This window comes from Neodiprion lecontei, chromosome 4 (assembly GCF_021901455.1).
Source record: "Neodiprion lecontei isolate iyNeoLeco1 chromosome 4, iyNeoLeco1.1, whole genome shotgun sequence".
NCBI classification, from domain to species: domain Eukaryota; kingdom Metazoa; phylum Arthropoda; class Insecta; order Hymenoptera; family Diprionidae; genus Neodiprion; species Neodiprion lecontei.
Window position 1 is genome coordinate 15,992,823 of NC_060263.1, and position 22,244 is coordinate 16,015,066.

The 22,244-nt window shown below is 39.2% G+C and overlaps 1 protein-coding gene across 13 annotated transcripts; it reads right to left on the minus strand.

The window, feature by feature from the left end:
• Positions 1-1,082: 1,082 nt before the first annotated feature.
• On the minus strand, positions 1,083-18,250 carry LOC107220299. 13 transcript variants are annotated; one of them, XR_006903770.1, is made up of 29 exons: positions 17,849-18,250; positions 13,767-14,144; positions 13,529-13,689; positions 13,357-13,460; positions 12,917-13,269; positions 12,671-12,839; positions 12,472-12,587; positions 12,279-12,385; positions 11,851-12,196; positions 11,495-11,772; positions 11,169-11,409; positions 10,867-11,097; positions 10,359-10,769; positions 10,082-10,276; positions 9,611-10,010; positions 9,280-9,527; positions 8,928-9,203; positions 8,649-8,848; positions 8,263-8,560; positions 8,026-8,176; positions 7,786-7,951; positions 7,500-7,665; positions 7,120-7,298; positions 5,602-6,043; positions 5,440-5,519; positions 4,389-4,544; positions 3,296-3,430; positions 2,140-2,197; positions 1,894-1,938 (listed from the first exon to the last, which is right to left on the minus strand). XR_006903770.1 is itself a non-coding variant. In XM_046736765.1 (28 exons), exons 2-28 carry the CDS (start codon positions 14,095-14,097, stop codon positions 1,928-1,930), a joined length of 5,874 nt encoding a protein of 1,957 aa, XP_046592721.1. In that variant the 5' UTR covers positions 14,098-14,144; positions 17,849-18,250; the 3' UTR covers positions 1,083-1,927. The 13 variants fall into 13 exon arrangements, 10 of the variants coding, with proteins under 10 accessions (XP_046592721.1, XP_015514325.2, XP_046592715.1 ...); XR_006903769.1 differs by having other exon boundaries at positions 1,915-1,994; XM_046736765.1 differs by lacking the exon at positions 3,296-3,430 and having other exon boundaries at positions 1,083-1,938.
• Between the last annotated feature and the right edge of the window lie 3,994 nt (positions 18,251-22,244).

Genomic DNA, 22,244 nt, shown 5'->3' on the forward strand with positions numbered 1-22,244 from the left:
TGAAACATGTCTTAATATGTGTAAAAAACCCCGGCACTGTAGGTTTGATAGTTTGCGCAAAATTAATTCCTAAAAATGACTTGAAAAACAAGCTTCTAGACGGTGATGACCCCTAAATGATTATTATTATAATTGTATTGTAACTAACGGTGTAATGTATTGCTGTAATTTGTTTGCGTTCTAAAACATTTCAAATAATACACAGTGCGCACAAATTTCTTACCCCAAAATCTAAGTTATATTTTTCAGCTGATGGGAGGGTAAAATAATTTTCGGCTGCTGAATAAAAGTGAAATCAGCATTCAATTTCACAACAACGAATCAGTGATGAACTTTTCCAGTGTTGAAAAGCAGTGGTCAGTCGACAAATGGTCAACCGTTATTCAATTTCGCAATTATATCCCGATTCATGTTCGATTACTGGGATTAGCTGCAAATAGTAATCGGAAGAAATCTTTGGTGTAATTCTGATCCGCTGTTGGCAGTGAGCTTAGACTGCTCGCAATCGACGCCTTTCGCAAAATTACGTGAATATAGCACCTGGATATATTTATTTCGTCATTTTTCATATCATCACGAAAAATGGACTTCAAAAATACAAAGGGGTTGACCTTCCTTTTCTTTGAGTCAAATAGTTCATAATTTCACACTTGAGATTGAAAATTTCTAAAGTCGAAGGTCCTCCTGAAGGACGAGAATCGCTTGGCCGCAAACATAAAAGTCACAATAATTTGGATGTTCCGGATGTTAAAATGTCATTTGCTGATAAAAAAAAACTCTATCAGGGTGCAAGTTTTTTTTAGTGGCACTTGACTTTCGTCAATACTGGTGTCATATTTGTCGATTAGATTGATACTAGGATTACTCACAACCGGTAATGCAATGTTCGAATGATTCCAATAATATTATTATCACGAGAAACTTGGTTCATTCGTGTTTTAGTTTTTGTTTGGAGAAATGAAAATAGATTCTCCACCGTTGACGTGAAATCCGCGAATTATTCATAGATGGCTATAGCGAGGAAGCGGGATGATGATAATAATTGATTGCTCAGTAAAGATCGTAAAGATTCTTTATTTGAGAAAGATACACAGGTGATGCGATGTGTACAATGAGAGAAGAGAACGATAACTGAAAACTTACAGGCGAGAATACACATAGATGATACACAGATATGATTTCGCAACAGTAGAGAATAGGAAATGGATGCAGATTTGTTTTGAGTCGCGACACGGACAAGCGGCTAGATTTGAAGTAGAGACGTGAACATTGCACCCGAGTGTGAGTTCATATTTGATGATGATTTGAAATACTTTTGTTTCAACTTATGCATCGTTACTTCACCGAAACAATTTTATATACGCCTTTCAAAACAACATCATCCGTTTCCGTCATTCAACGATTCTCTAGTGAATTCGAACATTCGTTCTCAATATATAGTTACCAATAGTCAAGTTCGGTATGGGGTTATTTTGGGGTTTATATACTAATCAACAAAGTCGCTAAAAACTTTCCGTCGATCGTCAACACCGATATTATTATCTCGTCAAATCTTGGTTAGAATAAATACATGTCAAATGCGGTGTGTAAATATTATATTTTCCAGAATTTTTCAGCAATGAGTAAATCTTCATACATCACTCTGTGTATCCGTCATCTTTGAAATATTTACAAAACATTTTCAAATGTACAACATACATTACAGTTAATGAAGTATAATTTTTCTAAGATAAATAATCCAAAAATTACACAACTATGTTCCTTACAATATTCATAGGTACTGTCCTCTCACTACATTCGTCGTTTTAATTGGTTGTCAAACAAATCGGTCCAGTACCGCTAATCCAGGGACAAAACTGACTCGATGGACAATCTGTTCGCAGCACTGGTTTTAAATTTCGGACATCCCTGATAGCTCACCGGATTTCTAAATATCCTCTGTGTTTCGGAAAAAAATATCGGTGACACGTTGACGATTGGTCGCTTCGTTCGGTCTGGCAGAATGAGATAGAATCGAAGTAAAAGAATTTTCAATACAGTCATTCGGACGAGTCAGTACATTTATTCATCATGTATCATTCAAGACATAAAGAAGGAAATTTTTTTTTTCGAAATACAAGATCATTAACGTTCACTCACCTTTGTGAGGGTCCTCTGATTTTCGATCTGGACTACAATTTCCCTTCTCGTGAATCATCTGTCGAAGGAAACCCGAGAACGTTAACCAATATAATTTTAATAAGTGATCGATACTCATCAGTAATCCCATTGAATATCAAGAAATATTTGAAATTAATTCGTAGTATTACAGCAAAGTATAAATTTTGGAAAAGAAACTTGAGTTTTATACCCCTTAGCCATCGTTTATATGTTATTGATCTCATAAGGAAAAATGAATCACATTAACGACATTCGAATACCAAAAAATATGCGTGAGAATCATGATTAATGAAAGTGATTGAAAAGAAGCCCAGAGAATTTACTCGGTTGAACAACGGAATGAAGAATAACCGATCGCATTAATTTGAATTGGGATGTTATAGCATGTGTTATTGTATATAATATCGTAAGATTGTGAACGATTGCAATTAGTAGCAAACAGTTTTTAGTTCTACGTAAATAATCCTGCATATTGAACAGGCCAGTTTATTGTAAAAAAAAATATATACATTTTGGAATAAACAGTCGATTTTTAGTGGTAGAATTTAATTTCTTTGTTTCTTTGCGTCTTCCTTCTTTAATATTGATATTACAAATTTCGTCCGTGAAAATTAACATGCCATAAAATACCATTTGCTTCAGTATTTATTCCTGAATTGTTATTCTTACATTAAATATACGCGAATTAATAACAACACCAGATTTCAGAACAAGGCACATGAAGACTAGACGTATACATGATAATACGTGTACACGCACAAACAACAGCGATTCGGATTAAGCAATAAATCTATTACATGTTTAGAGTTGCAAGACTCATCGCTTTTACTTTGTACACACAAGTATTATTGATTTACATGGTTATTAATTGTGAAATCATAAGTTATAAGCTAAACCACGATAAATAATTCCTATTATAGGCATTACCCGATGTGTGCGAAATAGCTTTATAACATGCTCGAAAATATTTTTGCATTGTGTATACATATACCGCAATAGTTTCATAGGTATATAGGTATGTACGTAATTCCCTAAATTACATATTATCAAACGTACAATAAAAATAATAATAACAATAATGATAATAGTAATAATATTAAGTAGGTAATCCAAAATGATAATAAATCATATTTACTTGAGCTGTGATGTGACTTAAAGCAATTGCACCCCGTAGCTAGAATTGATAAGGCGTTTTTGGTGCTTCTGAATTTGAAATAGGGTCTAACGGTATCACATTTTCTTCAATTTTCATCCTCGACCAACGACTGATCTGAAAAATTGCCGTTGCCAGCCTCGGTTGAGTTTTCATTACATAATCTCATCGCCCCGCACGAAATGGAAATATTTATTTACTCCCCCCTACCGTTATACACTCTAACCTTGAATATAAAAAATTCCATCATTCCGATGATTTTGTATGTGGTGTTTTTTTTTTTTTCCTCTATTTGTCAAACGCACTTACTACCGAAAGGAATCAATTTCTGCTAAACATTTGTACGGTGCATTTCTGTAGAATACATCACATTGGATAATTCAGAAAACAAATAAAAAAAATACTTCTACCCATGTTTTTGTCTTCATCGCTAAAAAAAAATAAAAAATAAAAAATAAAGCATAAGTTAAAACTAACTTATGAATATGAAGGCTGATCTAAATACACAATATGCTAATTTTATTGTTATTTCACATATTTTGTTATCAACCCTTCAAGCAGGTTAATCTGGATCTAACGGTTTAGCGTGTAAAGCATTTGATATTTTGAACAAGTGCGAGACAAGTGTTAAATAAAAGAAAATTGGGAAATAGAAAATCACTTCCACGATGCAACTGTTCAATAAACCAGCTCAAAAATCTGTGTGATAATCAAATTAAAAAGAACAAAATTTACTTGTCGATGGTGAAGAGAAAATAAAAAAATAAAAACTTTAATTACACTGTAAATTGAAGCTAACAGGTCTTCGTTGTACATGAATATTTTTGTTGTTGTTATTCGCCCGAATTTGGTTGTTGATAGAATCGAATGGCCGGTTTTTCGCCGAGACGTACTTGGTCTGAATTTCATTGATACCAGTGACGGAAAAATTCGTCTCCAGCATCTTCATTTCCGGATATAATACATCATTAGTTTCGAAACGCTGGTCAGTTTCAGCGCCGGCAGTAATAAAACTCTCCCCATTATCTGCTGCACGATCGTAAAATGATTTTCTAACCGATGACGAGTTTCTTACCGGTGCTGGTCGCACTAGAATATCATCATCTGGAACGCTGTTTCTGCTTCTATCGGTACTGTTGCTGGCGGTGCTGCTGATCTCTTCGTTGTCTTCCTCTTCTTGTTCCTCTTCGCATTCTTCGAGTTCCGGTTCCTCCCTGAGATCTTCCATCGACTGATTGTAAAGAACAGAAAAATACATCAAGAATTCTTCAATGAAAACTCCAATATTTCTTCATTATTATGCAACCTCGGGATAAATGAGTTTACATACGTATAATGTATAATCAACAATCGTCAGAAGCGCAGATTTTTTTTATTATACTCATAAACTCTTAATTATCTCTGGGGTCTCATAATAATTACCCATATAAAATTATGAGTTATCTTGTGTTTTGCAACGGGCACGCGGCGATAGGATAGTTGTTGCAAGTTCCGAAAATTATTATATTTATCTCCTTCGGTTCTTTTCTTTCCCTCCGAGTTTTAAAAAGTGTGATGCATTCTTCATTCCAAATCTAATTTTCATACTTCATATTCGTGCATTATAATAATTCAATAAATATTACATTCTTGCAGAGCATGCACATTAATTTTTGTTGCTTGGCTTAGCTCCAATTCTTTTGCTAAAACTCTAAGAATGAAACATATATAAAACATTATACACAATGTACAAGAAAATTTCTCGATCTTTAGGCTTGCATGAATTTTCTTCAACGTTAAAGTAAAAAGCTGGCTAATAACTAAAGAAAATAAAATCCAAATGATATGAAACGGTGGTCTCATTGATTTTGCAACCGTGAGAAATTGTAACTGTTCTCATTTGTATGTGTATATATATATTTATATGATTCACTCGACAACAATTCTTGATGGTTTTCAACATGTAGCAATTTAAGTACTTGAGAATGACAATAATAATCATAATACAATAACAGCTATAATACAGTAATAATAATAATAAACTGGGAAATCTCAACGTGCATACATACATTGACATACAAGCAAATACGCGAAAGCCTTGCAAGCGATAATAATATAATTTGTAATTATAAAAAATTAGTGTTTACGAATGGATTTGGTTTCGGAGATTTAAAGACCAGGGCGGTATTTACCCCGAGCAGTTCTTTCTTTTCGTGTTCCTCATCTGCTGAAAAAAAAAAAATTAAAAGAATAACAAATGTTTATTTATCTAGAAGTGGAAAAAGAGAACGAGTATGCAATATAATCACCTTTGAAATGCGTTTTCTTGTCGTGCAACAAGTCGATTTTCGTATCGACATTTGGTATGGTTTTATAATCCTTTGTCGCCAATGGCTTGGCGTGATGTGTACCGTTCAATTTTTTCTCATCCTCCGTTTCGACGGTCTTAAAACCGACGGTTTTTACGGCTGTCGAGGTGGGAGGGACGGCCGGAACATCATAGGAATCGCCTTGCCACCTTGATTGCGAATTAGTTGCAATATCCTCGGCGTCTCTGGCCCTGTTCTGTCTGTCTTTATGGGCACTTCTACAAACCCCATAAATACAGCCCATCACCGCAGCAGCGAGGATAATGCACAGCGCAATAAAGACGTAAGTCCCTGCGCCCTGTTCCTTCTTCGTTTCGTCGGAGCGTTGGGATTTGTAAACAACGCGATCCGGAGGTTCCTCGACCCAAGCCTTATCTCGACCCTTAACACCATGAATTTATAAGTTTTTCACTAATTTTTTTCATTTTTTATTTTAGATTACGTCAAATAAAATTTTACCGTGTCTTTTACCAACAACTCGCAGCCCGTTTTCACTATAATTGTGAGCTACGAGCAGACTGCGTTAATAGTACATTATGTATCAAGGGAATAATTTACTTTTAATCGTGGGTTACATGTAGGACTTTATTCCCGCCTCAACTCTGGTAATATTATTGACTTAATAGTGTTTTCCTTTCATGTGCAAGTCTGATCTATCAGTCGGAAAACTATTCATTTTATTATTGCTTGTTATATTATTTATTATTTATTATATTATTATTGAGAGTTTATAAAAATGCAGAGAGATGTAGTTCAAAATGAAAAAGAAGACGGAAAACACGAAGAACTGAAAATTACTCTGTAAGAAATATAATCGTTTTGGTCCCGCTTTTCAGGTAAAAATTGTGAACATTATTTGACTCGAGAGTAAAAGTATTTTTCAACACTAATTGAAATGAATTTTATTGGAATAAATCGTTTTTCAGTGTCTCGAAAAATTTTAAGTATACATATATACACCGTTCAGACGTGATGTATCGTTGAAATTTTCAAATTTTGACACCTGCACTTTCGGTTACAAAATGATAAAAACATCTAGACTTGAGAGAAACAAAATTGTTACAATTTTCCCAGAGTTTTGGACTAATCAAATTGCTGTACGTTTTGGTTGACGAATTTGTCTAGAATTTAAAAACGCGAAACATCAAAAAAACTTGGTTGATAATTCATATGATTGAGTCTGCGATACAAAACGTTTGGAAACTCATGGCATCTTACAATTCGCACACTTTATCAGAGCAGTCATTTCAGTTGCAAAACAACTAATGACTTGATTCATTTAATCGACATGATTCAACTTGACCGATATCTGTGACTTCTGAATTCCGATTTTTTTCAAGCCTGTAATATTCCAGTAGATTTTGCTCGTGATAGAATATGCAATTTAAGGAAATCAAGGTATTCTAGAACAATGCCCAGGCCATTATAAATTCGTAAATAAGTAATGTGTAGAATTACCACGCTATCGTTCCTTGGGGGTTCGAGACCTCTGGGTTGTACGTGAAAAGCGGCGCACTGAGCGCTTCGAACACCAGCTGGCATTGTGGCCCTGACAGTATCGCTACCAGTTTTGGTGAACAGCATGTATTCCTCGAGTGGTTTCATAACAGCGCCACCATTTATCGACACAACGACATCTGTAAAATAACATACAATATTGATATACACCGTAAGAAAAATCTGTCATTGATTTGCTATAGATCACAAATACTGATTCTTATAGTAGTGGCACATTTTGGTCAATTTCAACACCACGGATTTTTTTTCAGTGTGCACTGAGTTAGATATTTGTAAGGAAGTTTAAACTCTTCGCTTGGTCAACGGGGCTTTGAACGTACTGCTAAGACAACCGGTGTATCCCTTGTAAGCGGTGAATCTGGGATCTGTGGTGTTCAAACCGCCCAATTGTATTTCATTCGCTCCTCCAGGATTATCCAGATTTGACTCATTCTCCGCGGCGAAACTCAAAACTGGATTTGACAACGGAACCGCCTCCCTGTCGATCTATTGAGGAATATTCACATAAAAAAGACAAGGATAAAATCAGTTATTTACAGGATCTTATTTCTTCAACATTCCAATTCGAAGGGAGTGGAAATCGAAATAAGACATTTATCAACGAACCAGCAGCGTTGTCGTGTTATTATTTCTCTCGTAGTAAACACTGTGCCTTGCGCCATTCAAAAAGTTTCTGTCGTTGATGCGAACAGCGTAGGCAGAGCCTTCTCTGTCCTCTTCGAATATCAGATGACCCTCGGATGTTAAAGCAACGAGTAAATAGTAGCTTCTTCTAAACAGAGATTAAGGAAATTCAAATTTTAATAACGAAACGAGGAACCTCTGAATTACAGACTGATCACTTACTTGTTTTCAGTCTGCAGAAGCAACAGTGCCATAGTTCTTTGCCTCAAATCATTGCTGGAGAACGCCAATTGTATTTTTACCTGATTCACTTCGCCATCCAGGTCAAACTCCCTCTGAACAACGCTTTCACCGCTGAATTCGGCACCCTTTTCTGGAAAAAAAAATAAAAATTTCGTGACCAAAGAAGCGAAGTAACAGCAACAGCAGTTTCAACTCAAACAATCACTGGTTACTCACCTTCGGCACAATTCTCCCCAAAATACGAGGTGTGCTCACAATTACAAGACGACTCCTGTCTCCTGAAATCCTCCGTGCATATACCGAGATTCTTGCAGGGTGCAGCGTCGCATTTCATGTGACAATTCGCTATTAAGCCTTTGCTACCTTCTTGGTAAGCCTCGCTCGCCAATTGAGGCAAGGGGACCAAATACTCGCCGATCCTCAGACCCCGGAGACAGCCAACATATCCCTGGATCGCCTCACCTTTTTTACCAACTCTGAGTAAGTTGTCAGGATCAAAACCGCCGAGGTTCACCTGACCGAATAACGATAATTTTTAGTATTCTTAAGGTTGCCGAAAGCGGAAAACGATTCCACAGCGTCACTTTGTGGTTTAAAATCACCTGAAAATAGCTTGTCGGTGGAGCCGGCGGTCTTTGGGGCGCGAGAACCTCTTTCTCAGGATTTATCCAAGGCTTGTTAGAGTACGAGTTCAGTAAAATTGGAACCGCGTCGAGAGTGACGTTGGCTTCATTAACATGAACAGTCGTGTTCTTTTCGGTTCTGATAATGGCTATTTGCACCGAATCGCCGGTACTAGCACCTAAAAAACAAATCAGCACTAGCACTAAACTTCTGAAAAATTATAAGCGATTGAAACTCCCAGATACTGTCATCCTCACCTGGATAATCGACGGTAACGTTTCTTATTTCATTACCAGAATTGAAAAGGTATACGATACTGGTCCCGTTCGAAATGTAAAGGTGCAAGAAATTGTTCAAATGATCATTCGCGTACAGAATTAAAGAATTCGCATCGTACGTCCTAATGTTGATCAATATATTTTCCAGAAACATTCCCTTTAGCAGAAGTTTCTCCTCGTCATCTTCGTTACCGATATAATTTTTCTTCACCAAAGCCTCCGGTGACGTGAACGTCAGTGCAGCGTTATTTATATCTGTAACAAAACGATTACACATACAGAGATGAATTTTTCAAAGTTCTTCTGTCACTTTATTTCCAACCAAACTTACTCGTTTCGCAATAGGTTCCCAGGTGTGCCCATTTGTTTTTGCAAACGCATTCAAAGTTGCTCCAAAGTTCAACGCATCTGGCACCATTTTGACATTTGTTCGGTTGACAGGAAGGCTTGCAATCCTTGATTATTTCGGAAAGATGAACGGACATGTAGCTGTGTATGTCTAAAATTTCACCATTTACAACCAAACCTCGAAAGCATCCGATAAGCCCCTGTCGTACGGAAGAGGTTTTGAGGTGTTCTCTGAAAATAGGAGTAAAGTCATATTTTACAATGTTTTCCGCATTCAAATTTCGGTAATTCCTTTCCATACAAAAATCACATACGCGGTCGCACCACCGATAAACATGGACCCTTCAAAAGGTCCAAACTCCTCCTCGGACAGTAAATCGACCATTTCAGAATCGGTGTTGATCATAAACCTGACATGATAGTCGTTATAATCAATCCAAATCTTTTGCCATTCTCCATTGTTGAGTTTTCTCCGGCTTTTAACCTCGATTTCACGGCACTGTCCAGTATTCAATGTGAAATTGAATGTCAATAGATAGTCCGATGTCAAAGCGACCATGAACGACGGATAGTTGCTCCTTATCGGTGGCTGATAGAGCAAGATTGCCTTTTCGCCTGTCGTTCGAAAACTGAAGGCTATGTCACCTTTCCGCCAACCTGGTACTTCGATGTAAGACTGTGACGTTGTGAAGGTAACGACATACTTCTGTGTGTCTATAAGATTTCAATTTCACATTACCGTTGTGCATCGTAAGTCAGACTGTAATAAAATCCGATCCACTCACTTGTTTCGACGCACTCCAAAGGTCCCAGAGTAATTCTACCCCGAGCATCAACGTCCAAGTCACTTTGCTGGAGAAACACCAATTCTGTAATTCCCAACGATTCAGGAGTCTCGTAGTAACCTTCATCGGAAAGCCATTTACCGGCAGAAACGTCACAATTGCAACTGAGTTTGGGATTAACACATGTTCTGTTCACTGTTGAAATGTGAGAAAAAAAGTTAACAACAAAAAACAACGTACTGTTACCCGTATTAATCAACAATGCATTCAAACTTACTTCCGCAAGGACAAGAGCCGCGACTAACATTGCCAATGTAGTCGACAGTGACGCCTTTGGACCCCCGAAACCAAGTAGCACTGTGCAGTTCAACGGGCGCCTTGTAACAATCGTATTTGAGATATTGACTGCAGTACAACGAGTGAGATATCAACTCCTGTAGCATTTCGGCTGTGAATTCCCGGTACTTAATGCTGTACGAAAAGTCTTCCTTTTGGTCAATAGACCTGACGTCCACTTGAGAGGGAAGATTATGCTCGACGATGGTCTTCGTCGAGTCTTCAATGGACTGAAATTCGCACTTCACAAGCGCCGGGGGAAATCGACCGTTTCCGTCGATGTCGATTCGGTACACATCGTCCTTGGTGTATCCCAGAAGGGCTAATTCCTCGCAAGTTTTTCGATACTCGGCTGAAAGGATATGATAGTAAGACGAATAACAATGCGGGAGTTCACAGGATGACGTTAAGTCTGATTTGACTCGTAGTCGACGTTTCCATTTCATTACCAAAATGGCAGTTTGTCCCCCTGTAACCGGTCTCTTTGCAGTCGCAAGTGATTCTGTCCACTTCTACGGAACATTTGCCACCGTGTTCGCACCTGTTCGGCCTCTTGCATGGATCTACGAACTGACAATTATCCAACGCAACCTCACCAACGACTCTCTCAGTGTTGACAACGTGCCTTGGTTCTATCCGATGATCGTTCACTCTGATTTCCCTCATGCAACCGACCAATCCTGTGGTGATAAAAATATTAGATAAACGGATAGAGGCTTTGAAAAAAATATTCCGACCGAGATATACGCACCCATGTTAGTTTTACCACTGCCGATAATAACCCTGTCACCAAGTTCAAATGCCATGGCAAAAAGTTTGCTCTTTTTGTTTCTGTAATCAACTTGTAAACTCAATTCTCCTTTGGTGTAATTCAGTTCAACGGCATGCCAAGATGTATTATGAGGTGGAAAATGTACCGACGTTATGTGGGTGACATTATTTTTCACGTCTGGAACGAGCTCAAAACGAATTTCATCGTTCACCAAACGAACCTACGAATCACAGTTACATGATTGTAAAAGGAAAAAATGTCGCAATTTTACATACGGGTTAAAAATTACGGATCGGATAATTTACCTCCCAGTAGCCAATTCCGTCGATGTTCTTGGTATCACTAGACGCCAGGACGGCCAGAGGCTTCGAGCTTTTGAAATCGAAATTCAACTTCAAGGAGTTAGACTTAGTATTCGGCCACCAAATGTGACTTCCAGCGAAAGGATACGTTATCGGTATCACCTCGACGTCAGCCTCATAATACTCGGGTTCCAATATCCCAATGTAATGGACCATCGGATTCGACCGTTTCAGTTCGTATATGATGGACTTGTCGTTGAAGAAAACGTACTTGAACGAGCCTGCGAAAGAGTCAGCGATAAATCGTCGATTAACCCAATGAGAATAGAAATTAAAGATACAATTTCACCGTTAAGTACCCGCAAAGTTATTGTGAGAAACGAGTCCCTTTTTTTTGTGGAGCTCAGGTCCGCCTCCGATGTAAATTTCGGGATCAATGATCATGTTGTAATTCTCTCCGGGCACTTCAAGCACCTTCGACTCGTCGTTAAGACTTACAAATACCAAAGGTCCGTTGTGGTATATGGTCAAATTGTTCCAGTGGTTCGACGTCACGTCGTCGCCCATCACTGTTTGTATCTTTGAATCATGGCCGAAATCCAGCTCGATGTTGACTGATCGGTTCTTTATCGATGCCGCGACGTAATGAGCGGTTCCCTCAATCTCTCCGGACGCGTAAAACAACGCCGAGTCGTCCCATCTGGTCTGTATACCAAAGATGAGAAACAAGAAATCAATTGGTGAATTAGCCGTTCATCGTCTATTTCTAACGATGCACTCAACATACCTTGAACGCGAGACTAATCCTATTCACGGAGGAATGCACCCGATCCTTCCAGTCATATACTCGAAAAGAAACGAAGGACGAGCCTCTCAGTGTGAGAATGGTCGCAGCTAGAAAAAAAATTAGATACTTTTGAGTGTTATAGCAGTCGTAAAACAAAACTAACGCATCTACGTCAATTCGCTGAATCACTTACTGTAAACGTCGCATCTTTCCCCTTCGTATTTCGTCCCGAAACAGTCGCAAGTCAAGCTGTTATAGTGATTTACACACTGACTACCAACGAAGCAGAGATTCTCCCGTGTTCTGCACCTGGATTTTTGAAACGTCGATTAACTCGCGAATTGCCCGATCAACTTACATTATACGTAATCAGCGTGTTTCACTCGTCTTACTTGTCCACACAACCCTCCTTGACGTTCTCATGTTTTGTGGCGATCAGAGGTCTTATGGGCAGCAAATCGCTCGCCGATTTGCCGGAACTCAATACCATGTCTCTGATGCACCCAACGAACGATTCAATTATATATTTCACACCGTGAAGCTTTTCCTCCGAGCTCAAACCTGCAATGAAACAAACACTTAAGCACCAATTCGAAAATTCTCACCTACACTGATAAGAACCGACCAATAATAAGTACCTCCAATCAGTACGACGGAAGCCAACTCTTCGGAGACTCCGTAATTGACTTCGGCTTCGAGGACCTCGAGGTTCGTTTCCTCTTGCGTCTCATCGACTCTGGCGATGAGTTTAGCCCCGTGAACATCGATCCTTACTAAAACACTGTGCCACTCGTCTCTGTTGAGACCTTCGCCAACGGTAAGGCTAGTCGACTTCTTTCCAAACACATGGACCACCTTGAGCTGGCCCTTTTCAACAATCACGTACAACGCGTAAGGATCCAGACTATCCGGCCGGTCCTTGACACTGTGATAGACTAGTAGGCCGTGGGGTAATTTCGTTCGAAATTTGAACGATATCTCACGACACAGCCTGCAGAAACGATCAGATTGTTTTTAAGAAAACTCTCAATCCCCAAATGAGTAACGAGATTTTGAGGCTAACTGCAGGCCGACTGACCTTAGCTGAAAAGTTTTGATACCGCTTCCATCGATCTGAATGAAGGTGTTGTTCTGGGCGAACATGAACGTCTTCTCGTGACCAGATTCCATGAAGGTAAGTTCCTGTGGCGATAAGAAATCGATTCGTCAGATACAGCGATCAAAGTGTCGCACATTAAATTCGGACGTACCTTTCCTCTCTTGTGCTTCGGAACAGGTGGCTTCGTGGGTTTCGGTGGTGAGAAAGTTGGCGGTGGGATTTTCTTGGTAGTCGGCGACGGCGCGGCGGTGGTCGAAGTGCTGGTGGTGACGAAGACGCTGCCCTTGGTGACCATGTAGGGTGGCAGAGTGTCTGCAACAGGATACAAAAGTCCTTTACAACTGAACTCTAGTCCTTGCGTGTCGGAAACCGAAACCTAAATCACTCACGATCCGGACCACCGACGCAGTAGTGAAGACATTCGATTTCCGAGTCGAATCTGTTCTCGTTGCCGAGACAACCGCCGTACACGAAGGTCCTGCACTTCCCCCTGGCCTTGTTGAAGGTCCATTTGTGAATGTAGTACTTGCAGGGCCCGGGCTCCGTGCCGACGAGACAGCGGTCTGGGAGTGTCTGCTTTGGGATCGCAGTTGTGGCCTCGCTCACCTCGATCATTTCGGACTCCGCAGGGTCAGGCACGCTTCCGAAAGCGGGCAACGAAGGGTCGAGGACTAGGAGGACCCCCAGGACGCCCAGGAGCCTCAATATGGGCGACAACATCGTGATTCATCCGTTGAATTTCGGGTGAATCGACTGATTGACGCGTGCTGAAAACAGCGGAGAATAAGAACGATTCGAAGGATATGCTTCAACTGCAGTGCCGCAATGATCAGGGACAACGGGGACTGGTTTCAACAAAGGATTTTCACCGTACGTCGGCCGCACGCGCAGCGGGAAGTCGTAAATTGTAAGATATTACGGAAACTATTAATAATTCATCGGCGGTAGCCACCAGCTGCTCCCTAGGAATATAAGGTACACAAAGATTTTTATCTTCCTTCGGTACGGGGTGTCTGATCCTTTCTTTCAACCTTTCGTGGCGGCTTGGATACACCTCTATCCATTTGTATTCTTCAGGACGGAGGGACACTTGCGCACGTGCGGTGTTTCCGGTACGTTACATCTACATCAAAATATATATACCCGGCCATAAGTGTTTCCACAAAACTCTGAATAACTCGTGGCGTATGCGCTTGAAAGTTTGAGACTTCGTTCTGGTCGTTCAATAGTTATATTCACATCCTAGAAGCATCGAGATATACAACGTGGAATAATTGAAATTGTAGAATAAGAAAAGAATAACAGTCATAATAATAATTCTTTAACTGTCAATTTGAACGACGATTTTCTCAAACTACCTACAGTGGAAACAAGAGAAGAGGGTACTTAGACCTTGGCTAGCATGGTATATAACATCATCGTCATTGACATGACTAATTCAGCTTCCTGAGGCAATTGCAGCGCGGAGTTTGAGACACCGGCCGGCGCACTGTTCTTTAGACGGTTTTGCGTAAGATTCAACCCTTACCAACGAGTCCTCAAGACTTCTTTGCAGAAAATTACTTGCGAATCAGTGACTGAATATCGATTTGCTATCCTAAAGCGATGATCGGTTAAAAATCTGCACAAAAAATTGGAGGGAAACGAAAAGAACACAACGACGATTCATAGAATCAAATCCGTCCGGACAATCATTACAGATATTTTATTTTTCGTTTTCTTAAAACTGGAATATAACACGATGAGGTTGCACTTGGCGTTTAAGGCGTCAATTGATGCCCACTTATACGAGACGCTTCTCATCCGCGGAAGTGCCAACGAATATATAGTATATAAACCCGTTTAATTCGTTTAGCTGGAGACGTTCCTCTTTCTCAGCTTCCATACTCTTCGTATATTATTATATTATTCAATATACATGCATATTTCTCAGTTTCCGGATGACGAGTCAGTTGAACGATTTCCTCAATGATGAGTGTGATCTGGTGACATCATGTACCGGGCAAAATGATAACTCGGTGCATCGTCTTCTCGGAGGAAGAAATTGGCCATATTACCAGACCTTGATTCGGTTCTCGAAGAATTCATTGAAGTCAATTCTTAGCGTGATTATAAAACCGCCGTGCAAAGGGGATTCCCTGCACTGTTTCATTTGCTGCGATTCACCCGTAAAATTGCACAATTATCTGACAAATTTCGTGACACCCATGTAGAAAAAATCCTCGAACGCATATTTTGCCATCTATTCGCAATATGCTGCAAGAATGCAACGCAGAGCCATAAATCTAGTTTGAATATACTTTCGCGTCTCTTCGCTAATCAAGATTTCTATTATACCTATCACTGTCCAACCACGCGACCGTGTCAAGGCACGGTTGATGTTACATATAGCGCGTTGAAGTGACCTAGAGTTAAAGTAGTAGCTGTCACAAACACACCTGCAACAGTGTCATATGTGCAAAAGGGGTTTTCACCAGAGGTCATTGTACAAAAACGATGAACAAATAGTAACGAGAAATTGAAAATCCTCATCAGAAGCCAATTATACGTGAACGTGGACGTTAAGCTTGAATCCTGGAAGCCTTCTCGCGGTACTGCATGAAAGATACTGAAAAGTTTGCAGGGAAAAACCACCCGGAGAACAAATCTCGGTATAAGAGAGCTTTAGCGCCGTGTACCCAGCAGATCAGATCGCGCCGATGCAGAAGTAGGATGTGACGTCAGCGCGCGCTTAGACGTCGAAAAGGGGGGAATAGGAGACAATCAATTGTCTTCACTGACGCTCCTGCCGGCGGCTCTGCACACATCTGCAGACCCGTGGATCACGAGCACGAATTCATTCGTACGTACGGAGCTGCACACACGAGAAGACCAACTCGTCACTACTCGCCGGTTGTTGCCGTTGCCATTGTCGTCTGCAGGTCGCATTGGCCGCTGTCAATGCTGCTTGATTCTTTCGAGCCGCTGATCTCGCCACTGGTAACAAACTCGCAGCAGTGTAACCGAACAACGTGCTGATCAGCGCTGCATCATCATACAGTAAAACGCACCTACTCACATGATCGCAGGCAGTAGTTCGTGACCAACGAGCGTTGATCACGACGAGCTGACTCTCGCAGCATCCACATCGCTCACTCTCACTCGCTCTTTCTCTCATTCCCATATCTGAGTCCCTGTTCATAGTTTATTGACATTTATTGTAATCGTTGTATTTTTTACCAGACGGTTAATTCGTTCTAATGTAATTTTTCCGCTGCATTCCAATTACTCTATATACCTACACACTGTACGCGAGGTCCTAGAACTCTTCTTTCCCCTTTCTCTCACTGCCCGCAAGACCGAATATTCGATTCGATTTCACCCCCCGCCCGTTAGCGATATGCTTCTCTCCTCTTTCGCGTCCCGTTGGCTTAGATTTGATTTCGACCGTCGTTATAGATACAGGTGTCACCTCCATTCTCACGTTCGCGCGTTATTGTATCTACTATGCGGTCGCTAAACCGATTAGATGACCTCCGATTCTTAAAATACTGGCCCAACTACATAAGTAGAATGAGGTAAACCTGTAATACGTGGCTTTTAGTGGTACGGAAAAAGTCGATATATCGAACAGGTAATTTGCTACGTATGGTGTGAAACCTGCAACTAGACGATTTATGCTTATTATACATTTGTGTTATTCGATGTGTACCTTTATAGGTGTAAATTATAACAGAGATTAAATCTTATCGCATTTATACCATTCTGTATCCTTTATTTTATCCTCAATTTTTTTTTGCATATTCTTGCTTTCTAAGCACGTTTTTTTCTTTTTTTTTTCTTGCAGTAGTTTTACATTGAGCGTGAGAAGCTAATGAATTGAGAAAAATCCAAACAAAACGATCTGAACCCGCGAAATAAGTTGTAGTATAGTTTTCGGTTTCATCAGGTCAACTGATCTGCATTCGAAAAACTACAAATATTATAACAACGGTTCCCAGTGGCTTTCTATTTTTTGGAATTGAAACTGAAACAAGCTTCCTTTATATGGAAATTTCATGCGTATATGATCAATGTTTGTTTCTCTTGTCACTTGCATCGTAAGTCATTGGCGCATAAAACTTGCTAAGAAAGGAAACTTGGTCCAGTTTTGATTCCAAAAAAAAAAATAGTGAGTCACTGAGTTCCCCTAATGAACATTACTTTACATGATACACATTACAAAAAAATTAAAAACAATTGAAAACCGGCATAAATTTAATCAAAATTAATTTTCATTCACACGTAGCATGATGTTAAAAATATCGACCTAGCTTAAAGTGACAGGAATAAAAAAGAGAATCGCTGCAACTAGCCAGTTAACTTGTACGCTGCACCTCAACAATTAGAATCGTTTAGCGATCGTGACCGTGAATGACAAACATTGCTAACAGTACCTGAACAATTACGTGATGCAGGTAGCCTGAATATAAAATGATGGTGCAATACTTACAATAGTCTACTCCTAGACCCGGCATCAGATTACACTGGTTTAATCGCGCGGTCAGATTGCGTTTTTACCGCTACAGTTTCAGGTGTCGCAAAATTAAAACGCGTTGTCCGTTGTTTATGTAATTTCTTGATATTTTATCTCGAAGATTAATACCAACGAAAAAAAAAAAGATTGACCTGAGACGGCAGGTGTGAGATGGATAAAATATTGCGAGCACCGAGATGTAAAAAACGAAAATGAAGATGAATTAGTGATAAAAAAAAAATCCAAAAAATGTTAAACCGAGTAGAATATTCATTTAAACCCATATAGACGAGGATATTTTCTCGTCGCGCTTAGACTGCACGAGGTTGGCCCGGTTAATCTCCGAGGCGCCGCAGCATGCTGCATGCACGCCCACGACCGACAGACTGACCATCACTCCTGCTCATCTCCGTAGTTCAAATCTATTCCTTGTTGCCTCCTGGTCAAGTTCCCCGCCGCCCCCGCCCAACTAACGCGCAACCTCGAATCCATCAACTCGAGCGCGGTTTTGTTCGAACCTCGATTCTAGCACCAATATTAAACCCAGCACCAACAGTGATCCACTCACCCGCCCACCCATCCATCCATTCATCCAGCCATCCATCCAACCATCGAATCAATCAGCTCCCCTGAACATGACCGTCGCATGCAGAGTAGATACAAAAAAAAAGACGTATTCATATTACACCACGTTACAAGTTATCCGCGTACAGAAACTTGTTTACCGACACCTTTCACATTATATTTGTAATCAGATCATAGATTTTATTGCATTGAAAGATTTATTCGGCAAAGAGAGAATGAGGGAGAAATAAAATTATACGTTATGAGAAATTGTCACTAGCACAACGCTGGATTCGAAAAAATTGCTTGCCATCGGCTTATAAAAATTTTTATTTCGATTTTTAAGAAAATAAAAATCATTTTCCGCGTGCAACGATTTGGTTTCACAAGCTTGCGTCGAGCTTTTATAATCTGCATTGCCAGAAACAGTAATCAATGGTTTGTTAAACTGCGGGCACTCGAGCGAAGAATGAGAAACCGATTGATATAATAAGCATACGCATAATGATCCAGCGACATCGGCAATTACAGAAACTTGAAATTTGTCACGTGACATAAGTGCATTAAGCAGGTAAAGTTCAGTATAACAGCAAGTAAGGATTTCCACTGCAGCCGATGCTTAGATTTGTAAAATAAATTTTGATTGGGTATCAAATTACGTATAGTTCGAGAAATTTCTTATCGTATGAGACGGATGAATCGATGAATTACACTCTGCAGTGAATAGAAACGACGAACTATTGCGGGCCTCGATACGAGGGACTGTTAATCAGTTTGAACTCATTAGGAATGTTAAGACTAGCTAATTACCATCAATTAACATCACTTGTTAGAAAAACTCTCCTCGTGCAGGCGTAAGATAGTTAGAAGATTTTATAATCGTTGCTAAAATGTTTGCCCCATATAATACGATTGCCTGCTTGGTAAACGACATAGCTACCAAAAATATCGTGAAAATAGTGTAACGAAACGAAATTAGCCAAGTTTTGATGCACGAATTAGTTTCACACTCAACTAACGTAGCTGTACGTTCAGGCAATTTGATACTATGAAAATTTCTTCCTTAAAAATAATTAGTAATAAAGGAGCAAGGATAACATCAATCAGTAATATTTCAAACAAAAATTGATAAGAATGCAGTACTATTCTTATTACAAGCTTGCATTCCAAATGCACATGCACGCATTGTAATTAGATTTACAGAAGTTATACAGATATATTACGAAGAGAGTTATTATATAAAACTCGTACAGTGTCAAATAACCGTAATAATAAATGATAAAATTCGCAGATAGTCACATTAACAGTACAGGCACATCGTTACTATGACCATGATGATAATTAAGACTTTAATTAAAGGTAGATAACAAGTTAAGGGAAATGTTCGGTGCACTTTGTAGCTATGGAAAATATCGATCCTAGAAAGATGTGGATTATTTTTTTGTTAGGTTTTATCTGTGATCGCGAAGGACCCTCTATGGCAGCCAAAAAGTAAGACCAAACCTATGACTGTCTCACAACACTATCGCGTAAATGAAGGTACCAGTGTCAGTATCGGTATTTATTAATGTCCATGACAATACTGGACAACTTTGAATTATCTGTCTCAAACAAGTTAAACAAATTACGAAAACAAAAATCTCGAAGTGGAGAAAACCAAAAATACTACTTTAGAAAATAAAATACAATGAAGAAACTATAAACTAATCAAAAACAAACCAACAAAATTTAAATTAAGAGAAACAGAGAAGCAATAAACATAAGTACAGCGATGCAAAATAAGAAGTACAGGGAAGCAAAGGAAAGCAAAGTAAAAATATGGACACGTAAGCCAGGTTACCTAAAATGAAACTAAAAATGAAATAAAATAAAAATCAAAGAAAAATAACTACACAACTGAAAATTCAAATCAAAGTCATAAATAATGAGGAAATAATGAAAAGGAAAAGCAAGGTCAGACCGTACCCCGTCACGTATGCTCAGCGGCTAACAGGTGATTAAAAAGACCATGTTTGCAGCCCTCCAAAGAACAAACGGTATCATCAGAACCATGCGTAATTTTTTAGATAGTAAATTTTCGTTTGTGTAAAAAAAAATCTAGAGCTCTGGAAAAAAATCACCGGCCACGGCATTTCGATGTTTCGTTGAAAAACTTAATGTTTGACGGTAAAAAAATCTTATTTGTGATCACACCGAGTTGTGTTTCTTTTTCCATATACAATTTCGCGTGACAAAAGTTCCCCACAGTTAAAAAAATAAAACGAAATTTTCTGCAGATTGTGACAAAGAGCGTAGGACTTACGATGGCAATCTTACGGTTATCAACAGCAGAGAAATTACGAATGAAATCTTGCGTTTTTCGGCTGCTGATCCTTTGATCACAGCATATTCGAACTGCCCGCAATCGATTTGAATACAATCTGATATAATATAATACAATGCGATATAATATAATATATAATGAAAGAGGGAGAGAGAGACAGTGAGAAAGGAAGACAAAATCTTCACAAAAAATCCAACGAGGTTAGCCTTTCTTTTTTGCCATTTTCAGAGTTCTCAATATCGTCAATATCTTCAAAATAATGGATACTAGGTTGAAGTGAATGGACTCCAACGAAATCCATTTCGTTGGTTCTCGAATTCCTTTCCCTCCGTCTATATACAGGTACTGGTACTTTTAAAACGTACCTAGGTACAGATACAAGGTACTTGCTGAGAAAAGTACCTAGGTACAGGTGTAATATACTGGGAAATGTACATACCTAGGTACAAAAAAAGTACTTGTATAAATTTTCCTTTCCAATCATTTTCAGAGATTGCGTGTTTTATACAGATGTACCGCTCTATTTTGAAACGAGATCCAAGGTACTAAAAAGGTCAAGGCACTAGAAATTTTAAAATAAGTGACGCCATAATGCATCAACTTTTGTTACAATTCATATAAGTTATGAAATGAATTACAGCATTTAACACCTGCAAAAAATTTGGCAATTGTATTTTATAGAGGTGTATTCATACAAAAGATGCTATACACAATTCGCAATCTGAAATGCAAACTTAAAAGAAATTGACGCTAACTCACAAGGTTCGTTTCGCCAACTCTTGGTACCTCCTAATATGGCACCTCCTTCGAGATATTCTAACTGACTTTTCAGACTCGCAAAATAATCAAGAAGCATGCGATTAAGACAATTAAGACTTCAGCAAAAAACAGTGCTTTACACGGTGAAAACAGAGTTCAGAAACTGTAGAAGTAGCACATTGGCGTCATTAGGACGTGTAAGACTACCTAAATATTTCCAGGCTGCTCTAATTTTGATAACTCGTTTTTTCTTCGGCCTGCACGTCTGTGTCATTCACTGATTAGTTTGATGCGAATTACGTGACAAAGTGTAAAGAACACGAACAACACTTATCGAATTACGAGACAAATCCTGAACACAATCAACACAATGAATTTTCGACTGCCGACGCGCCAAATCTTAGCAGGTCAAAAAAGCTGGGTGAGATGAACAGTCTGATGTTGGCTGAATTGCCGCGCCCGCGGTGTTGGCGTAGATTCGAATACTGCAACGAAAAGCATACAAATTTCTCAATAATTTACGAGCTACTAACGAGTTTATACAGTGTTAAATATGCAAAAAAATTAATTGAAAATCAGGAAGGGACCTCTTTTTATCAGAATATCGACATAGGATTCAAATAATCAATGTTTAACGCCTTATACTCCCTCCACTGTCTCCTGTCCCTACGGCACAGCAGTGCCATCTTATTTCAGGCAGCTATTTGTTTACATGGAGTTCGTGCT

Bases quoted from the DNA above. Each gene is read 5' to 3' on its own strand.
- LOC107220299 (XM_046736759.1), bottom strand. From the start codon at position 14,097: ATGTTGTCGCCCATATTGAGGCTCCTGGGCGTCCTGGGGGTCCTCCTA. The intron at 12,386-12,471 runs GTAAGTGATTCA...TTTTTTTTCTAG, and splicing joins GGAAAGATGCGACGTTTACA to CTGCGACCATTCTCACACTG. The intron at 4,545-5,439 runs GTAAACACTAAT...CTTTACAATCAG, and splicing joins CTCCGAAACCAAATCCATTC to TCGATGGAAGATCTCAGGGA.